The 21287-nt window shown below is 40.4% G+C and overlaps 1 protein-coding gene across 3 annotated transcripts in view; it reads right to left on the bottom strand.

The window, feature by feature from the left end:
• Positions 1-21287, bottom strand: part of LOC126188332 (uncharacterized) — a 426405-nt gene that overhangs the window by 40156 nt on the left and 364962 nt on the right. For 2 of the 3 annotated variants that reach the window (XM_049929928.1, XM_049929929.1), the window contains exon 4: positions 16584-16766. The exons of the other annotated variant lie outside the window; for it this stretch is intronic. In XM_049929928.1, coding sequence (XP_049785885.1) covers positions 16584-16766 — 183 coding nt within the window. The remainder of the gene's footprint in view (positions 1-16583; positions 16767-21287) is intronic. 3 annotated transcript variants of the gene reach the window in all.

The following is a 21287-nucleotide window of genomic DNA, read 5'->3' as shown; positions in this document are numbered from 1 at the left end:
GTTCTACCGCCGCGCCGCATGGTCGTCGCTGAAGCATGCCTAGAGCTTACGGTGACAGAGGGCTGGCGGCGCTTACCAGTCCCCTAGCTCAGAAACATTGGAGTCGCCAAGCCCGTACCCAACAAATCAATGCTGAGTCCCTGAGGGCATTATTTTTGTGTTGTGTATTTATACTGGTTATTATATTATTAATTTCTTTTTTTTTACTAGTTATCTAGTTAGTCTAATGTTGTCACTGCTGTTTCCATTAATGTCTTGCCTTGTCAATACACTTTCTGTTTCTGTAATTAGATTTTCTACGTAATCTTCATCTATTTCTGAATTTACATTGTATTTTAATCCTTTCTCGAACAGCAGTCTTTCTTTACTGGTTAACTGTGTGTCTGTAAGGTTCACTGATCTTGGGTGTGTTCTTGGTTGTGACTGGAGTTTTTTGAGTTGGCTGATCTTCACATTCTAGGTACAGCCGTTTTTCTGTGTTTTCCGACTTTGTTGACCAGATGGGAGAAAACTGTCATATTATTAATTGTGTGTGCAAGTTGTAAATGTGTCTCAGATAATTCGTATTGCTCATTTTGTTTTGTAGAGATTAGGGATTTGATTTCGTGTTTTAACCACATTTGCTGAGCCGCCTGTGTTAGTTTTTGGGCGCTGAGTGAACTGTTTTTAATCTTTACATTGATATATTTAGGTACAAGATCGTTACATTTGTACATGTTATTGAATTTCATGTGTTGTATGGTTTTATCGACGTTAAGTCTTCTGAATTTCTGGTAAAAACCACATGGAAATGCCTGGCTTGTCGTGAATAACAAGCTTGTCTGCGTAACCATCCTCCGCAGCAAGCACAGGAATACTTGTTTTGTGAATAGAACCGTCTTACTTGCTGCAACTTCATTGTTCTTCCCACACGTGTTTCACCTTTTTCTTGCTCTAAAGCATGATCGGTGGGATCTATAATCATGCAGTTTTTGATAAAAAACAAAAAGAAAATTATAGTAAAGAATCCATAAGTGGGAACTCCCCCTGCAATATATCCAACGTTCTTATAACGCTCCTGGTCTCAACATTCGTCAGTCATTGTCCTCATCCATCCAGCGCCTTCCCTGTTCCTATTCCAGCACTACACGGACCTCATTCTAGTAATGCACCCAATCGTTTTACTTCTCTCCATCCCATTACCCCTCCCCTGCCCTCTGTCTAACTCCCAACTGCACATGGCTATTCTATGCTCTCTCCACCTCGTCCCTGCATGCTCCCAAGCAGCACATCAGTGCCCCCACCTCTACTCTGTTACCCCTCCGCCTCGCTGTCCCAGCCTCCACCTTACCTCCACCCATTTGTCATTCCCATCATGCACTGCTTTAGCTGCTCACAGTGTGGCTTCAGCTGCCAGAGTCAGCAGTCAAATGTGTGTCAGTTGCATTTGAATGCGTTTGTGTGTGTGTGTGTGTGTGTGTGTGTGTGTGTGTGTCATCTATTTTCGACAAAGGCAAAGGCCTTGTTTGCCGAAAGTTTGTTTGTAACAGTCTTTTTGTTGGGCCTTTCTGCGAGTCTGCATCTCCACTATATGGTGAGTAGCAACTTTCCTTTTCATAATGTTGTTAAACAATAATAACATTCAGCATACTCTTAATGGTGGTGATGTAAATACAGCTGGAGCTAAAATAGATGCCTTTGATAAAGAAACCTATACTCTTTACTAATATTAAGGTTGTTTTCAATAAGAATGCAAAAAAGTTTTGAAACTGAGACAATTTTAACAACAAAAATAAATAAATGATGGAAGACCTAGATCAAAAGACTTAAATAAGAGGTAGTGAAATATGTAATTCTGTATACGGTTTAGTAGAAATTTAGGAATGTGATTCGCTTAATTGATCAGAATATAAAAATATTAACAAATTGAAACAGTTACCTAAAGTTGTTGAACCACTGGATCTAAGAGACACTTTTTATGGTAGTCGAACTCACACAATAAATTTAAGAGCTAAAGCAAAAGGCATTAACACAAAAATAAAATATATCATGTATGAAGTGTTTATCCAACTGTGCAATATGATGATTACAATCCTGAGTAGCACCCTATAAACTGAGATATACTAAAAATGGTATGAATTTATAATATGTAAAGTATTGACACCTACAGGCATGTATCATCCTGTTTTGCCAGTATGAATAAAGATCGATAAAAATGAATAACTATTGTTTGTTATGTGTGGCAAATGTGGAGAAGAGAACATAAATAAATGTAATCACAATGATGAGGATAGAAGTTTTATTGGAACTTGGACAAATAATGAAGTAATTAAAGCTACAGAAAAAGGATTCAAAAGTTTAGATGACTATGAAGTGTGGGACTTTAAAAATAAGAGCAACATGTTGTCAAAATTACATGAAAAACTTTAGGAAAACGAAATTAGAAACCAGCCCCCATAATTTTGAAACTACTGAGTTATATAGAAGATATGTGAAGAAAAATAGGTATTGACTTAGATATTGACACAATAAAAGTAAACTCTGGAAAACGAACTGTTGCTTCATTATGGAGAAAATTTGGGCAACAGCAAAATACGAGCCAAACTGAGTATGTGACAGGTTTACAACAATTTTATGAAATACTATTGATGATCGATTAGATAATATAGATATAAATTTTATTAATGAGCGTATGGTAGAGATGAAGTACAATTTCAAAGAGCATTATGTAGAAAATAATGTAGCCAAAAATATTTTTATAGCGATATCCATCATATCAAATACAAGGCTTAGGTTGTATGATAGGTTAGATAAGCTCTATAGAAAGCTGTTACATATATTGATATGGATAGTATAGTATAAATTGATAATGGTAAAATACTGTGGAAGCAGGTTGTTTGATAGGTGAATGGACTGATGAGAAAGGAAATAACTGGATTACAGACTGGGCTTTAAATGAAAATAAAAGTTATTATTTTGAGTAAAATGATAAAGGCACAGAGATGAAAGTAAAGGGCTTCACTTTAAACTATAAAAATAGTCAAAAGTAGAACGATAAATCTATGATAAGATTAACTGAGAATGAAGTGAAAGAAAAGGTACATTAGATTCCATTCAGACAACAAGAGATGTAGACACTAAAAATTTAATAAGCAAGCAAGTTAAGAAAGAATTTTCATTTCAGCACAATAAAAGTGAAGCTATAGAAAATTATGATACAGTACCTTATGGATATTAAAATAAACTTTCTGTATCTTCTAATGTAATTATATTAGCTATTTCATTATAATGATTGAATAAATTTATTAGTTGTTTTTTATTGTATTCTCTGATATCTATATCACTAGACGTAGATTTTCTGGTTATTGAATAAAAAACTTTTAAAAGTAGTGTAAAAGCCTTACTGCAATTTTTTTATTATTTTTGGTATATTAATTATTGGTAAGTGATAATGATTAAAGTGACACTTCTCTATTTTTTACAGTTATAACACACATGATTTTTCTATTGCTTCCAATATTTCTATATCAGTTTCTCCAAATGTCTCATGTTCTCCATAAGCATTATGTCTCATACTTCTCAAATGTGCTATGATTCAACATGTTTTAAATTAATATTTGGAAGTATCACATTTAAGTTACTTCTCTTTTGCTTTAATATTTCTCTCAACGGAAATATTTTGGTCAAATTTAAATTAGTTCCATACATTAGTCATAGTCATCCTCATTTAGAAGATAAATAATTTTTATTTTTAATAAAATTTTAATCTACATAAATGGAGGCTCTACTGAAGAAGCTCAATAAAGCAAACAGCTGTAATGTGTTTAAAAAGATCAGTGAGTGGGAAGTAATTAATTTATATTATGCTCCTATTTAAAAACTAGGTAAGGTGAAAAAAATTGTATTGAGCTTGATGATAAATTTAAAATTTCAGTTACCTGAAATTAATTATTGATTGTTGTTTTCAGTTTTTGGAAGATGGGAGTATAAAATTGAGATTCAAGGGGATGAAGAAACTAAAAAATAATGATGATGAATTTAATGTTGTAGAAATTTTGTTTTTACTGAAATTCGTTGATTTAGCCTGGTTCATTATTTTTGAGTTATTATTTTTTTTGAGCCATCCATTTTTAATATTTCTTGTTCAATAATTAATCTTTTTATGTTAATTTATGCCAATGCATGTAGTTTGTGGGATGCTGTTGATTTTTATGTAGACGATATTGTTTGTTCAGTAATTTGGGTCCTTCTGTGCTCTACATGTCCAATTAGTTATACTGTACAAGACTCTTCTAATCTGCATAACTTACTGCAACCTACATCCATTTGAACTTACAGTACTCGAGTGTTGGTACCCTCTTCCCACTATCCTCCAGACACACACACACACACACACACACACACACACACACACACACTCACACACACACATGCATGCACACAGAAACATTTCCCACCATTACTAAAAAGCATTCGCATTTGTTGTATCCACTGATCATTTCTTTGAATCATGATATGACATAAATTTCGTTTCTCCTGATTCAGTTCACTAATGCTTCACTAGTTACTCCATATACCCACATAATATTCAGTGTTCTTCCGTAGCAACATTTTTCAAAAGCTTGTATTCTCTTCTTGTCTGAAAAGTTTATTGTACATTTTTCACTTCCGTACAAGCAACACTCCAGATAAATACCGTCATAAAAAGACTTGCTAGTTAAATGTTAACAATTTTGTCTCTTTCAGAAATATTTCTTCTCCTATTGCCAGGCAGTGCTTTATATTCTCTCTACTTCTGGCCATGTCTCTAATTCTGCTGCCAAATAGCAAAACACATAGACTACATATAGCATATCCTTCTTTAATCTATTTCCCTCGGCATCCCGTGATTTAAGCCAACTTTATTCCATTACCCTTCTTTTACTTTTGTTGGTAGTCATTGTATAAGGTCTTTTCATGAGACTATCCATGTGGTACAGCAGATCATCAACGTCCATCGCCGTTTGTAACAGTATTACAATGTCATCAGCAAACCTAAAGGTTTTTACATGTTTTCCCTAAGTTGTAACTCCATTTCCAAATATCATTTTGCTTTCCTTTATTGCTTGCTCAGTATACAGATTTAATAACACTGGGGATACGGTACAAACCTGTTTCACTTCCATCTGATCTACTGCTACTTTATGATGCCCTTTGACTCTTATAGCCAAAGTCTGGTTTCTCTACAAGCTGTTGATAAGCTTTTGCTTCCTTCATTTTATCCTTGATGCCTCCAGATTTTCTTAAAGTGAATTCCACCTTTCTCTAAATTCACGAATACTGTAAAGGTAGATTTGTCTTTCTTTCAGGTTGTTTTCTATGTTAAGTCTCTCCTGTAGTGGCTTTCTCTCGGATCTTCCATTCTTCCATAAATAATTCGTTTGAGGACTTGTTAAGCTCGTGGTTCTGTAATACACGCATCTGTCAGCTGATGCCTTTTTTGAAGCTGAAATTATCTGACACTTGTTGAAGTATGGGGTTATTTCGCCAGTCCCATATAACTTGTATAACCGGTGAGTCATTTTGTCACCGTCGGACCTCCAAAGGGTCTTAATAATTCTGCGGAAACGTCATCTCCTCTAGGTGGCTTATTTCGACATGCGTCTTTGGGTACTCTGTGAAAATGTTCTCACAGCATCGTATCTCCCACATTTCTTGCTCATTGACTGATTGAGAATTCATCTAGTACAGCAGGTTTTATGTAACACAGAGAACCGAGTTCAATAGTTAGCGTGGTGACGGCAGTTCGTCAGCAGGCCGCTGGCAGCGCGCTTCTCTTGTCTTCCCTGTTGCCCGGTCTCAGCACCCGGACGGCAGTCACCGCACATGCTTCGACTGTACACTGGACGCTCGCAGCTTTTGTTGTCAGCTGCCGTGTTGGTGACGAATACACATAAGCGTGCCAGCTTTCGGTAAGTTTGACTGGCAGCAAAAGTTTTTCCTTTCGGACATTCGTGGCCTCCAAAACATATTAGAAATAGTTTATTTCACTACATAAGTTTTACTAGTTTTCTTCGCCAACTTCACTTTATTCTTCAATCACTCAACGACCCAATACTCTCCTAGATAACGTTTACGAGGAACATTGTCTGTTGTTTAGGATAGGCTGACAGGAACATATTTTAATTGGTAAAATGACGACAGTTCGTGATTTTAACACAAGTCAGTCCCTTTTTGGCAGTTGGTCCACGTTACTTCGGGACTGTCCTCATCTCTTTTTCATTTTAGATACCGCTTCACTCAAGAATCAGTTTCTGGTTCCTGATTCTGTTCTTTCGTTTTTTAAACATGACGTTCATCATTGATGACGGTTTTATCAATTGAGGAGGACTGAGAACTTTACCTAGCCACGCCAGCTGTTACTCTGTGGCATTCTGTAAGTAATCCCTTTACCACATGACGTAGCATTAGTAGGTACCCTTCTTTTGGTATGAAATTACAAATCTTATTTATTCTCTGTGGGGCGTATGTGATCCACACCTAGTTGCCTCACTACATGCTTAATATTTTATTCCATATTTGAGTCTTTTCATCCTTTATTCTAAGATATCTCAGACAACTTCAAATCAAAGCATTAATTTATAAGAAAATTCTGTACAGATATACACTAAGAATGCAACTTAAAAATTGCGAAGCGGGATGTTTGGGTCTCTACTCGACTTCAATAAGTACAGCTGCAGCAGACTGTTGCACTTTTAGTTCACTTTTATATTTGAGTAGCTTTAACAGTTGTTGTACTTTATGAACTGTCAGTCAATCATGTATAATAATTTTAGCTGTGGCTGCCAAATTGTTACAATTATCTGCCCCCATCCTTAACTACTTACTCTTCTGTTTCTCTAATATTTTTCTGCTTATGATGATTGTAACAGCTGTTATAACATTAATTCATTTTCTCAGTATCCAATAATCATTTTGCCATAAATCTCACTATTTCACCATTCCACGTAATAAGTCTCTTCTACATTAAGCTTGCCTTACTTCTCTTATCATATTCTCTCATTCAATGTTTTACTTTCACATTCAAATTCTTATATTAGCCTCAGTTGTCATCAAGTTCCTCTTTCAGACAGTGAATGTACAGGGTGTTTCAAAAATGACCGGTATATTTGAAACGGCAATAAAAACTAAACGAGCAGCGATAGAAATACACCGTTTGTTGCAATATGCTTGGGACAACAGTACATTTTCAGGCATACAAACTTTCGAAATTACAGTAGTTACAATTTTCAACAACAGATGGCGCTGCGGTCTGGGAAACTCTATAGTACGATATTTTCCACATATCCACCATGAGTAGCAATAATATGGCGTAGTCTCTGAATGAAATTACCCGAAACCTTTGACAACGTGTCTGGCGGAATGGCTTCACATGCAGATGAGATGTACTGCTTCAGCTGTTCAATTGTTTCTGGATTCTGGCGGTACACCTGGTCTTTCAAGTGTCCCCACAGAAAGAAGTCACAGGGGTTCATGTCTGGTGAATAGGGAGGCCAATCCACGCCGCCTCCTGTATGTTTCGGATAGCCCAAAGCAATCACACGATGATCGAAATATTCATTCAGGAAATTAAAGACGTCGGCCGTGCGATGTGGCCGGGCACCATCTTGCATAAACCACGAGGTGTTCGCAGTGTCGTCTAAGGCAGTTTGTACCGCCACAAATTCACGAAGAATGTCCAGATAGCGTGATGCAGTAATCGTTTCGGATCTGAAAAATGGGCCAATGATTCCTTTGGAAGAAATGGCGGCCCAGACCAGTACTTTTTGAGGATGCAGGGACGATGGGACTGCAACATGGGGCTTTTCGGTTCCCCATATGCGCCAGTTCTGTTTATTGACGAAGCCGTCCAGGTAAAAATAAGCTTCGTCAGTAAACCAAATGCTGCCCACATGCATATCGCCGTCATCAATCCTGTGCACTATATCGTTAGCGAATGTCTCTCGTGCAGCAATGGTAGCGGCGCTGAGGGGTTGCCGCGTTTGAATTTTGTATGGATAGAGGTGTAAACTCTGGCGCATGAGACGATACGTGGACGTTGGCGTCATTTGGACCGCAGCTGCAACACGGCGAACGGAAACCCGAGGCCGCTGTTGGATCACCTGCTGCACTAGCGGCGCGTTGCCCTCTGTGGTTGCCGTACGTGGTCGCCCTAACTTTCCAGCACGTTCATCCGTCACGTTCCCAGTCCGTTGAAATTTTTCAAACAGATCCTTTATTGTATCGCTTTTCGGTCCTTTGGTTACATTAAACCTCCGTTGAAAACTTTGTCTTGTTGCAACAACACTGTGTTCTAGGCGGTGGAATTCCAACACCAGAAAAATCCTCTGTTCTAAGGAATAAACCATGTTGTCTACAGCACACTTGCACGTTGTGAACAGCACACGCTTACAGCAGAAAGACGACGTACAGAATGGTGCACCCACAGACTGCGTTGTCTTCTATATCTTTCACATCACTTGCAGCGCCATCTGTTGTTCAAAATTGTAACTACTGTAATTTCGAAAGTTTGTCCGCCTGAAAATGTACTGTTGTCCCAAGCATATTGCAACAAACGGTGTATTTCTATCGCTGCTCGTTTAGTTTTTATTGCCGTTTCAAATATACCGGTCATTTTTGAAACACCCTGTATGACCAAACTATCAACAAATTTTTTTGAAAGGAAGCTGTCACCATGAAAATGTTTTTCAATGGTTTTGATACACATCTCGTCTTCTTAATGAAGCCTTTCACTAACGTTTGCACCCTCACGTCGTTGCTCTTTTCTGATTCTTGCAACTTCACTGGCAGTATCAACTCTAAGGCTTTGGAAACCAGCCATTTGACGAACCTGTTTTCACTGTATCTGTGATTTCTTATAGTGGCAATTTTAATTCAAAATCCGACCAACGCGTTGAATCGAATCTGAGAGTTTTCCACTCGATTCTAAAGGTACTTGACCTTTTTACTATATAACAAAAAAGTTTTAAGGTTATTTAAACTGCTATGAAATGTAAAGAAACTTGGTAAATCGTAAAATGTAAACTTCATGCGGCTTTCGGAAATTTAGTTAGGGAACTGAATGTACTGCTTTTAGACATTTTAGAAAGACCATTCTGATGTATTTTTTTCAGTAATGTATGACTAAAACTCATAGCTAGATAAAAAATGTATAAAACAATATGTAAATGTAACAGTGTACAAAACTGATCCATTATTTTATTATTATTTTATTTCATTTTCGGTAAAACATCTGTGACGTATTTGATACTGCCATGGAGCACCGATAGATACCTCGTCCTATAGTTAGATTTTATTTACCCGTAATGCTCTCTTCTTTCACATTTTCCCTTCATGATTCTACCTTTCCTATTCTTTGCTGCGTCCTTCTATATTATCTTTAAATTAATGTGCCCTGAGTTTGTGCCCAAATGCAGGAACAATTTGTCTCCTCCCAAACAACTACAAGGGCATTACAAACGTTTGGACGGACGGGCAGTATTATAAAACACAGTCTGACGTACACACTGAACTGGAGAAACGCCTCGTCGAATTCTCCACCATGGCATGTAAGCATATTCACAAGAGATTTGCATCAGATACTCAGTACTGTATCTGAGTACATAGCGTTCTGAATGAACTGCTTTTGTGTATGCATTTTTTTCACTCTCTGTAAAGACGTTGATGAAGTTTCTCAGCCTTTGAGGAAAATTATTGTTTGCCATTGCACGAAAAGAGCGTGCCACGAACTTCAGATATTATGGAATCCGAATTTGCTTTATTTGTTTGAACCGCCATCTCGAAACAGCAAAGCAAGCTGCATGTTTTGTGTTGGTGGAAGTCTGCAACACTATTAAGAAACTCGCCTTATGGACCACACGAACGTTGGTCAGTATCCAGTCATATAACGGGTATGCACCCCATTCAGACGATAAGGGATGCAAATGGAAAACGAAATAAAGACTATACCGTACCACATGAAAATCAATACATCTTAAAAAAGGGACCTATGCGAAAAAAAACTTTGTCTGTGAGAACTGATTCTTACATAGATTTTATGCTTTAACTGATGAGAAAATTTATCCTCTAGTCGTATGAAAGCCACTAAGAAGGTCACATAACTCTGACTCCTACGGCGCCCTCATATACTATATACACTGAGCAGACAAAAGTTATGTGCTAGCGATACGCACGTATAAAGACGGCGGTACTGTCACGTGCACAAGGTATAAAAGGTCAGCGGATGGCAGGAGCTGTGATTTGTACTCACGTGATTCACATGAAAAGGTCTACGATGTCGTTATGGCCGCATGACAGGAATTAAAGGACTGTGAAAGCGGAGTGATTGTTAGAGCTGACACATGGGACATTCCATTCTGGAAATCGGTAGAAAATTCAGTTTTCCGAGATCCACAGTGTCAATAGCGTGCCGAGAATACCAAATTTCAGGCATCATCTCACGCGACGGACACTGCAATGGCCATCGGCTCTCAGTAACGACCGAGAGCAGCGGCGTTTGCTTAGAGTTGTCAGTGCTAACAGACTAGCAACAGTGCTTGAAATAAACGCAGAAATCGCTGTGAGACGTACGAGGAACATAGCCGTTAGGAGAGAGCGGCGAAATTTGGCGTTAGTGGGCTGTGGCAGCAGGCAACAGACGCGGGTGCCTTTGCTAAAAGCACGACATGGCGTGCAACGCCCCTCCAGGGCTCGTGGCCGAATGGATCGCAGCCCAGACGACTGGAAATCCGCGGCCTGGCCAGATGAGTGCCGACTTCAGTTGGTGGGAGTGGCGCAGAGCCCACGAAGCCTTGGGCCCCAGCTGATAATAAGGCACTGTTCAAGCTGTTGGCGGCTCCATAATGGTGTGGGCTGTTGTTACACGGTTTGGACCGACTGGGTATTCTGGTCCAGCTGAACCGATCATTGACTGGAACTGGTTATGTTCGGATGTTTGGAGACTGTCTGCAGTCATTCATGGACTTCATGTTCCCAAACAACGACGCAGTTTTTATGGATGACAATGCACCACGTCACCGGGCGACAGTTGATCGTGGCTGGTTTGGTGAACGTCCTGCAGTTTGAGCGAATGATGTGGCCACTCTGATCGCTCGACGTCAACCCCATGCAAAGCTTGAGGGACATAACTAAGAGTTCAGTTCGTACACATACTCCTACACCAAAAACACTTTGGCAATTGTGGACTTCTACAGAGGCAGCATGGCTCAATATTCGTGCAGGGTCCTTCCATCGACTTGCTGGGTCGATGCTACGCCCAGCTGCAGCACTGTGCCCCACGACTCTCGTCACCTCACTGTGTACTGTGAAGGGCCATAGTGTGCTAGTAACGTCTGGAATAGTGAGAAAAAATCTAAATATACAACTACTTTACACATGAAACAGTTTACAATGAAACGTTACTGCAAATGTTGAGAACAATTAATTTGTTAAAACACTGTAATAAACATTTTTGCGTACGTGTGTTACAAAATTCTTTTGAAAGCTGTTTCAACGTTCCTTTTCAAATTATTATGAGACGTTTTAGGCCTGTACAGCGGACGTGCTATATGAAGCTGCTGGAGACCTCACACATTCTCGTATGACCTCCTTATTGTGCTTTTTTGCAACAATAAGCCTTTAAGTGTACACGGCACGCCGGTATTAGCGGTCATGGATAAACAGATTTTCCACTGTATCTAGTATACAACATATATTGTGTAGTCTATATGTCTTTTTTTGTGATGCCGTGATTCGCGATATTTTTGTACAACTTTTTTTTTTTTTTCGTTTAGCGCCTCTGTCTCTGAGAATCTGAAGATGTTCTGGACCTGTAATTCGAAATCAAGAACCACTAAAAAACTTTGTAATCCACATGATAAGTACTTCGTTTAAAAAACGTCACGAGCGCAGTTTTCCCGCGGTAGTAAGTCACCATTCGAGATTCTCGGTATTTCTTCATGATTTTTCCAACATAATCCACCTGTTCCAATACATTAGTAGTATTCTATGGATGAGATTCAATTGCACTCCTTTTCTCGGGTGCCTTGCTAACACATTCAGTGAAATAATGGGCGAGGTATGGATCTGTCACTAGGCGCGCAGTAACATTACAGTGGCGTCGTAAATGGATGAAATAATATTTTACCTCAAAAATCATTTTGTTCAAATGGTTCAAATGGCTCTAAGCACTATGGGACTTAAGATCTGAGGTCATCAGCCCCCTACAGGTAGAACTACTTAAACCTAAGGACATCACACACATCCATGCCCGAGGCAGGATTCGAACCTGCGACCGTAGCAGCAGCGCGGTTCCGATCATTTTGTACGTGTGAAGTAAACACTATAAATTTAAAAAGCGCAGAGGCTCAAAATATACATCATCTTTCTCTTAACCCTTTTGGTCACGAATTATTTTTTCCTGAAAAAAAAATCATGGCTTTGCTACCCAGTTCTTCGAATTAAATTATGGTTTTTGAGATACATGAAATTTTCCGAGGTGCCCCCCCCCCCCCCCCCCAAGGGGGATACAACGCGTCCCCAAATGAGGTCATTGCGTTCAAGTGGGTGCAGTACAAATCGAAAAGTCGAAGTATCTTATTTGATTTTATTTCATCAAAATACGTAAATTACACAAAGCTTACTTAATGATTATATACATAAACTATGGTTTGATAATCAAAGAAACAATTTTTTCTATCCAGACATAAATGAATGTAACATTTTACACAATAAAATGTGTTTTGCCTTTGTGTCAAGTGATTTTTTGTCACTGACCACTGGAAGAAGCCGAACGTTGCCCAAACGAACATCAGCTTCTGGACGAACTTCCGCACTGGCTTGTTTTGAAGTACTTGGACTCTCATTAGTGGGACGCCCCTTCTGGCTTATCTATTTCTGTCAGTACTTTTGCCACACATCTCCTAAAATGAAGCAAATCGATTGTCTTATTTTTAGGAACACCTAATTCTGATGTGCTTCTCTAGTACTCAATCCATGCATTTACACACGCAATATCAATCCATGACCAAACGAGCGAAGGGTCCACTTTCGCGATCTGATGAATGTCCGATAATGTGATCAGAAAATACATCTTGTCGATCCCTCCCATACATTTATTTAAACTTCAGTAACTTCTGGCCGGTCGATTTCAACATATTTCTCCAGACTCTATACTAAAAAATGCTATTACGAAAAGAAAAACTCATGGAAAACGTACATCTGAGTGACCCAGATGAAAAAGACGCTAAATTAATTTTATGTCGATTTTGTGGTGGGCACACGTCCGTATAGGTTTTTTCAGCGCCTAAGTGATGGAATGTGTTTCAGGCTGCAAAACCGGCTATAAACCGTCGAAAGTGGCTGTCGAAAATCGCGTTCCGTTTCAAAAGCGGTAACTGCTGTCTTCGGGTGCAAAGCCCGCTAAATGCCCAATAGGCGTGGCTGTCGCCCTGCCATGTCCGGATGCAAAGCACGTGAACAGACATCAGCCTTTCCAGTCTGGACGTTCAAAGCTACCTTTCAGTCTGTTACAATTAGGGGATGGATATTTTTCTCACTCAGCTTTAGCTTGGCTGCGCTCTAACAAATTCCTACGCAGGAATAACATTCTCGCTGCCAATGCATTGTGTTTGGATGGGAAGAGTGTTTCGTGGTTATCTGTGTCACTTTCATGCAGTTAGCGGGCTTTGCGTCTAGGCTACTCAGCTTACAATATACCGTATGGTATAAAACGTCTAACATTACGTCCATAATTGCCCTGTTGTTCGAAATTATAGCCAGGATCATTGGATAGATTGTTAATTTCACATCAATTAAGGAGCTCTATAATGTCTTCTTGTGTAAATGGCCTTCGTATATCTTGGACTCGGGGCATTGTGAAATCACCGTAAGAAGACTAAAAAGACAGCCAAATACATTTCTATGCTATTACAACCTTTCAATTATAATCTCCTCATTTGGAGACATGTATAAAGTTATGTCACTTACCTTTCGTTCTGAAAGACGTCTTTAGTTTTCACCCTCAAGAATGCACCTTTCTAAGCACAAATAATGTTTTACCGACATTCAGAAGACATTAACCGGCTGACGGGAGGTACAAAGATTACTGGGAAGCGCCCATGTGACTGAGCACATTCAGTTTTGTTTTGTGGGACCACAAATTCACAGGAGATGTCGACACTGTTTTCAAATAAACTCTCTGTTTGTGACAATCCGAGGACAATAATCACAAATGGTACAATTTAACGAATTTTAATATACTAAGCATTTATTTAGTGTGTCCTTATATGAGGACGCCATGACCGAAAGGGTTATGTTGAAGGAGGTATCTGATCGCGAATGAGAGGCAGTGCACAACATACACACCGCATAGGTGTACCTTGACAATTTTCAGTTGAAAGCTCAACCAGCTGTTTGTTAACTTAAGTTACTGATTTTGGTAGAAGAGATTAACTCAAACTGGTCTTTTCAAACAACGTCACATACCCTGAAAATGCAAAATGGGGAAAGTCAACGAGCAGGAGAGGATGTTCTGCTTTCCAAAAATAATGACCCCGAGCATAAAGTCAGGAAGTGTATGTTGGGGTTAAGGTACAGATTTTTGGGTAGATGAGGAGCTCTGTTTCTGGTTGTTTCAGCAACCAGATTTCACAATTTCACATTTTAAATAGCGCACTGCGACTATTCAAGATATCCACGCTTATTATAACAATGTATGTATGTCTGTTCCAAATCTCCAGAACTACTGGATCGATTTAAACCAAACTTGGTAGGGCCTACATGTATCACTTACTGCCTGGGAAGAAGCACTATGCGGGTAGGAACCACTTATCTGTCTACTAGAATGAGGTGAAGGCGTAGTGCAGTCCGCGACGCGCAGATACCAGAATTTTTTCAGCCAATATTTGAGAATGAGAGATCATTGTCACTTGCAACAAACTTTAAGCGCAATATCAAACTTCTACGACAAATTTTCTCGCTTACACCTCGTACAAAATGATGAAAGGAAAAAGTGTATCGCTTAATGCATTTTCGCTGCAATACAGTACAACTGCTAACGGTCTTGCCGCTGTGGTAACGTCGGTTCCCGTCACATCACTGAAGTTAAGCGCTGTCGGGCTGGGCTAGCACTTGGATGGGTGACCATGCCGTCAGTAGAGTGCTGTTGGCAAGCGGTGTGCACTCGGCCCTTGTGAGGCAAACTGAGGAGCTACCTGATTCAGAAGTAGCGGCTCGAGTCTCGTAAACTGACATACGACCGGGAGAGCGGTGTGCTGACCCTCCATATCCGCATCCAGTGACGCCTGTGTGCTGACGATGACACGGCGGCCGGTCGGTACCGTTGGGCCTTCACGGCCTGCTCGGGCAGAGCGTAGTTCAGTTTTTATGCAATAGAACTGCCACAACAGACACGACTTCTTTATTACGAACTCCATTCGCTACACGTTTTGCAGGCAGTAGGCCTATACACATATACGGTTGAACGCAGGTCGAAAATTATGTCATTGTACGACACATAATTCAATAGATATCACGTCATAATTACTGGATCCGTGGAAAACTGCCGCATCATGTTTGACGTTTTAATTTATTACTGCATTTCTGCTAACTGTACTTCCAACAAATTACTCATACAGTATCCACATAGTCGCTGAGCGTAGCTGCAAAATTATATCATTGTAGATAGAAGATAAGACGCTATGAACATGGAACTGCCTGAAAACGAAACCACAGGATGAAATTCGCTAGAGATATGAAATTGTGTACAAATATGGGATAATAACGTTACATATATGTGACATGTGTATACGCGGGTGGAGCCGCAGGTATAAAGCTCCCGCTATGCCCCTGCATAGATTTCAGCTAAACTTGGTGCACATGCTACAGTCTGGAAAGAAGCACTTTTGGGGGCGAGGACCACCAACTTGCAATCGCAATAATTAAAGAAGAAATTATGGGAGACAAAGGATGAGACCACCTGGCTAGTTTACCTGCAAGGAGGACGTGTTTCAAGCCAATGACGAAATCGTGGGGTGTATGCAACGACTTAATTCATTTTGGAGGTCAAACCAAGTGTGTTTGCACAGTGATCTGAAGTTTCATATATATTCTTACCATGTTAATTCTCTTATTAGATAAGGTGATTAAATTACTTGTCATCCATTTTAGAGTATGTTCTCCGACACACTTAACAATCTATTTCATAGTAGGTTATTGTATTTCTTACTGAATGAGCATTTTGATAATAATGTTAATTTGCCTTCTATGTTCAAATTCCGGGGAATATCACATGGCAGCCTTGCAAGGAACCTAAAATAAATGCAATTTCCACACCACAACCCTCAGCACAATATCTGTTGTAATGAGCTCCAGAAGATTTCGGAAACTGTGTTTTCCAGAGTCAGCTGTAGAACATTGTCTATCAAAATAATGAAAATCGTTAGCCTTTTTTTTAAAAATAAATGTTACACAGTTTTTCTTTTATCGTAGACTGAATGCACAAGTAAAAGTCGTCTCATGCCATACACAACAACAATGTTTTAACTGAAGCAGGTGTGTCCTGCTGATAGCTAACGCAGTGCACTTACTGGTAGGTGCTCGGGTTGTAAATTCCTCCGTGTGGGCATCTGTACAAAGAGGGGTAAAGTTCACCATGTTCGTCGCTGACACAGATGTAGTAGATGCTTGGGTTTCCAGGAAATGTATTGGTGTCGGCTAGGGCGTCGCACACGATGGGAAGGCTGCTGCATATGCTGCCCGTTAGCTCTTCACTGAAACAGAATGTACGCTCTATTGGGAATCAGTGCTTTGTACAGTCACCTCGCCAACAAAGTCCCATATATACATAAAATACAAACATAATGTAACCAAATGTTTGCATTAAAGTTATTACTTAAAGGTAGATTCGAAGAATCTAAAATAGAAACATAACATGTGTGTTCAGCTTTTTGGGTTTTTTTCTGTCTGGGTAGCGGTAGCCAACGCTTAGAAATTAGTGAATAAATCTTTACTGATTTTTCACCATTGTAGCTGCCGTAGCCCAGCCAAGATTCCAAGATATGGAGCTTTGCTCACCGTGGCAGCAGGGGCGCTACTTGTAGCCTTAGAGCAAAGAGACAGAGGGGTCTAACTGTATGTTGCATCCAGTAGCTAACGATGCACATACTGTCAGTTTTATTTATTTATAGACTGTGCTGTTACAAAGTTACTTCAAAGGTATCATAAAACATACGAAATTGCAGATAGAAACGAAAGACCTGTGTTCGCATACAAAGTACTAGGAGGGTGACGTCGCGGTTTACAGTAAACACCCGAAACATAACACACACACACACACAGTGTAAACACTAGCGCCATCACAAACCAAAGGCGATAGACATAAGGAGTTATCGATAGTGAAATTAATAATGAATCGGTCAGGGAGCATTGAGTCAGTTCTCTGTTTTTTGACAAGCGAGATAGCAGGTTTGAACAAAAACCTCCATCTCTGTTTATATGGTTCAAATGGCTCTGAGCACTATGGGACTTAATATCTGAGGTCATCAGTCCCCTAGAACTTAGAACTACTTAAACCTAACTAACCTAAGGACATTACACACATTCATGCCCGAGGCAGGATTCGAACCTGCGACGGTTCCAGACTGAAGCGCCTAGAACCGCTCGCCCACTCCGGCCGGCATCTATTTATAAGGTTACTTGCTAATTCAATATCAACTGCTTCCTTAACACTAGCCCAATAGCTGCAAGTGCATACCAGTTGGGTTCAAAGTTTAAAGAGACCCTCTGACGTACCTAATGAACATCCCCTAAGCTATAGGGAAAGACGAGAAAACTTCACAGTATGTACAAGAACGAAGAGGGAACAATAAGACTAGAAGATTAAGATTGAACTGCTCCGGTTAGAAAGAGGGCTAAGACAGGAATGCTGCTTCCACCCCTAAATCTATACATCGAAGAAACAATGACAGAAATAAAAGAAATCGTCAATAGTAGTATTATAATTCGGTGGAGAAGGATATCTATGATAAGATTCACCGATGACATTGCTATCCACAGTGAACGAGAACAAGTATCGTAGGATCTGTTGAATAGAATCAACAAGCTAATGAGTACAGAATATGAACTGAGATAAACCGCAGAAGGCTGAAAATAGTGAGAAGTAGCAGAAATGAGAACGGCGAGGCACTTAACATCAAAAATGGTGATCACGAAGTAGGGGAGTTAAGGAATTCATTTACCTTTGAAGCAAAATAATCCTTGCCTGACGAGCCAAGGAGAACGTAGAAAGCAGACTAGCACATGGGAAGAGGGCGTTCTTGGCCAAAACAAGTCTGCCAGCAACAAAATTTGAGAAAGAAATTTCTGAGAATTGTATGTTAGTGGATGGTGGACTATAGGAAAACCAGAACAAAAGAGGATCGAAATGCCTGAGACGCGGTGCTATAGAAGGTACACTGTTTGGTCAAGGAATGAGGAAGTTCTCCTATGATTCTGGAAATATATGAACATGTGGAAAACTCTGAGTAGAAAAAGATAGTAAGTCGTGTGTTAAGACATCGGAGAATAACTTCCACGGTAGAAGACGCTGCAGCAGAGGGTAAAAACTGTAGACGACGATAGTGTCTGGAATACCTTCAGCACGTGACTGAGGACGTAGATCGCAAGTGCTACCCTAAGGTGAAGAGAATGGCACAGGAGAGCAATTGGTGGCCGTCGTCGTCAAAACTGTCTGATGTCTGATGGCTCAAAGAAAAATTGTTTAATGGGCATGTCAATATGCTATTCAAGAAAATCGACATTGGTTCCTGTTTCACTGATGTGAGCTTAAAACGGCCACAAGTATCTGCAGAACCTAATATAAATGTAGCCGTACTTTGTGAAAGATATCCTACTGCACATATGGTAGCAACAAGACTGTTCCTTCCATTCCAAACAGATAATTATAGACCTCCTGCACAGGACATTTCTACAGTATATCTCTGGCTTGTTCGTCATGGAAACACCAAAAGGCCCGCACGCTCACCGGAGTACGTTATCAGCGTGCTTACGACATGATCTTCACCTTTAGCACCAGGTTACAGTGATAAGGACTTCTAATGCCAGGTTACGCACTTGGGCTCCTTGGTGACCCGCCTCCCCCCCCCACCCCCAACACCACTCCTCCCCTGCCCCCCTTGGAGAACATCAGCAATTAATCATGGTCACTGAGGGAAACTCCCACATATCTTATGCAATTGTTTGATTCATATTCAAGGTTATGACGCAACTCAATAGTGGTCATGTAAATAAAATTGGCGGGAAAGACCTTCCTCTTCCTCTCAGCCAATGGGAGCAGAATAAAATGGCGGGAGACTCACTAGACCAATAAGACATGGGCACCCCTCCACCCCCATACCACGCTATGTAAATGGGGTACTTGAGTGGAAGTGGAAGGCGTTCACTTCGGAGCCGGACAGCACAGACAGGGTCATGACGTGCTATTTGTTAGTAACAAATTACATTAAGTCACACCACTTGGTTGTATTTGTTAATAACAATCAATAAAACGCCATTATCGTATTTATTCCTTATCTCTAGACAATTTTCCGCATTTGTAGCTGGGGCACTCTGGAAGGAGAGTCTATAGGCCGTGTGTATTTGTTAATAACAAATTAAGTGACGCCTAGGCTACGGCTATTTGATAACAATAGTTTAATATTTCGTCATTCGAGGCGCCAGCAGAGATCAGAAACAGGCAAATATCTGAGTACTCCATTTCCGTCAAGTTACGCATTTTATCCAGTTATGCAATATCCACCTCAACGCTCCCGACGACGTGTCGACGTCATGATGCTGTCAGCCAGTCACAATACAGCGCGGGCCCGATTTATGTACCCTGCCAAGCCATCAGTTCGTTACTAGTGTGGCTGGCGCCATAGTGTTAGAAATGAACACGATGATAGAAATAATGTCATTTCATATTAATGATGTCATAACACAATCGATTTGCAACCAAAGATACCGTACGCATAAAAAATAACACACCGAGACGGATAAATACGCTGCTAAGCCATCACCACGTTGCTAGATTGTGTCACATCAAAGAGCAATTCTGCTGCTTCCAACCAAAGACGCTATACGTGTAGTACAGCGCTAGGCAAAAAATGCAACTAGAGAGTTTCTCACATCGTGAGAGAGGTGCCGTGGCCTCTGTGAGCCTATGACCGACTGTATGTGTGGATACAGTTTGCTTTTGCTTCACTGTGGCCTTTGCTGAGTCTCACTTGTGTGTGCCGAGGACCTGTATACTTCACCTTATTTCCGCATCTATTCAAATGGTTCAAATGACTCTAAGCAATATGGGACTTAACATCTGTGGTCATCAGTCCCCTAGAACTTAGAACTACTTAAACCTAACTAACCTAAGGACATCACACACATCCACGCCCGAGGCAGGATTCGAACCTGCGACCGTAGCAGTCGCGCGGTTCCGGACTGAGCGCTGGTGGGTCACATCTATGGTCAGTAATATTGCAGAATTGTAATTAGGAGTATTCTAGCATCGTCACTAACTAATACTACTGCAGGGTTTATTTGAATAAATACCTTGTTGTGGTAGGTTAGTGGTTATTTCTTGGCTTTCCACTGTTAAAACCGTACATACGTATGCGATGTTGCTCGTTATTAATGCACAGGTAAGTTTTGGGAGCATTAATTTTTTTAAATACTGCAAAGAGCTAGTTGTCCAGGCTGTGTACTCGTATTTGGAATTCTAGGGCTCATTCGAAATTACGTTAATAGCGATAGCTATACTCGGATTTTCCCGTATTTAATAAAACTGACCTTTAGTAATGTCGCGTATATTAACAACATAGCTGTCTCTTTTGTTTAGATATGGAAATTATAATTAAGTGTCTTCGTTCAACGTGGGAGTGCTGCCTGGCTGAAAATGGTGTCGTTCACACATAAGCGCAAGTTTAGAAGCATGATGTTTGGGGAGGGGGGATCTTGTTTCTCGCTGGTTCGGAGAGAAAGGGGAAGGTCAGGAGAGTGTTTGGCGCTTTGAAAGGTGAGCAGCGTCACAGACAAAGATATATGTTACTGTGTGGCAGCGTTTACCCGCTGTGGCGGGCTGTCCGTCCCTTCCCCCCCCCCTCCCCGCCCCCCTCGCCCCACCTTCCTGATCGGTGGTTGGGGTGCTCCTTCTGTAGGCGACCAGATGGCCACACCTTAATTGTACGACTTTCTTGGCCTTTGCTGAATCGGTATTTGCTGTTACTCTCCTCAAACAGTTCTTCTTATGGGCAGTGGCG

This window comes from Schistocerca cancellata, chromosome 5, assembly GCF_023864275.1.
Source record: "Schistocerca cancellata isolate TAMUIC-IGC-003103 chromosome 5, iqSchCanc2.1, whole genome shotgun sequence".
Lineage (NCBI taxonomy): Eukaryota > Metazoa > Arthropoda > Insecta > Orthoptera > Acrididae > Schistocerca > Schistocerca cancellata.
Note: the sequence above shows the minus strand (reverse complement) of the source record. Positions and strands in the feature narration are given on the sequence as shown.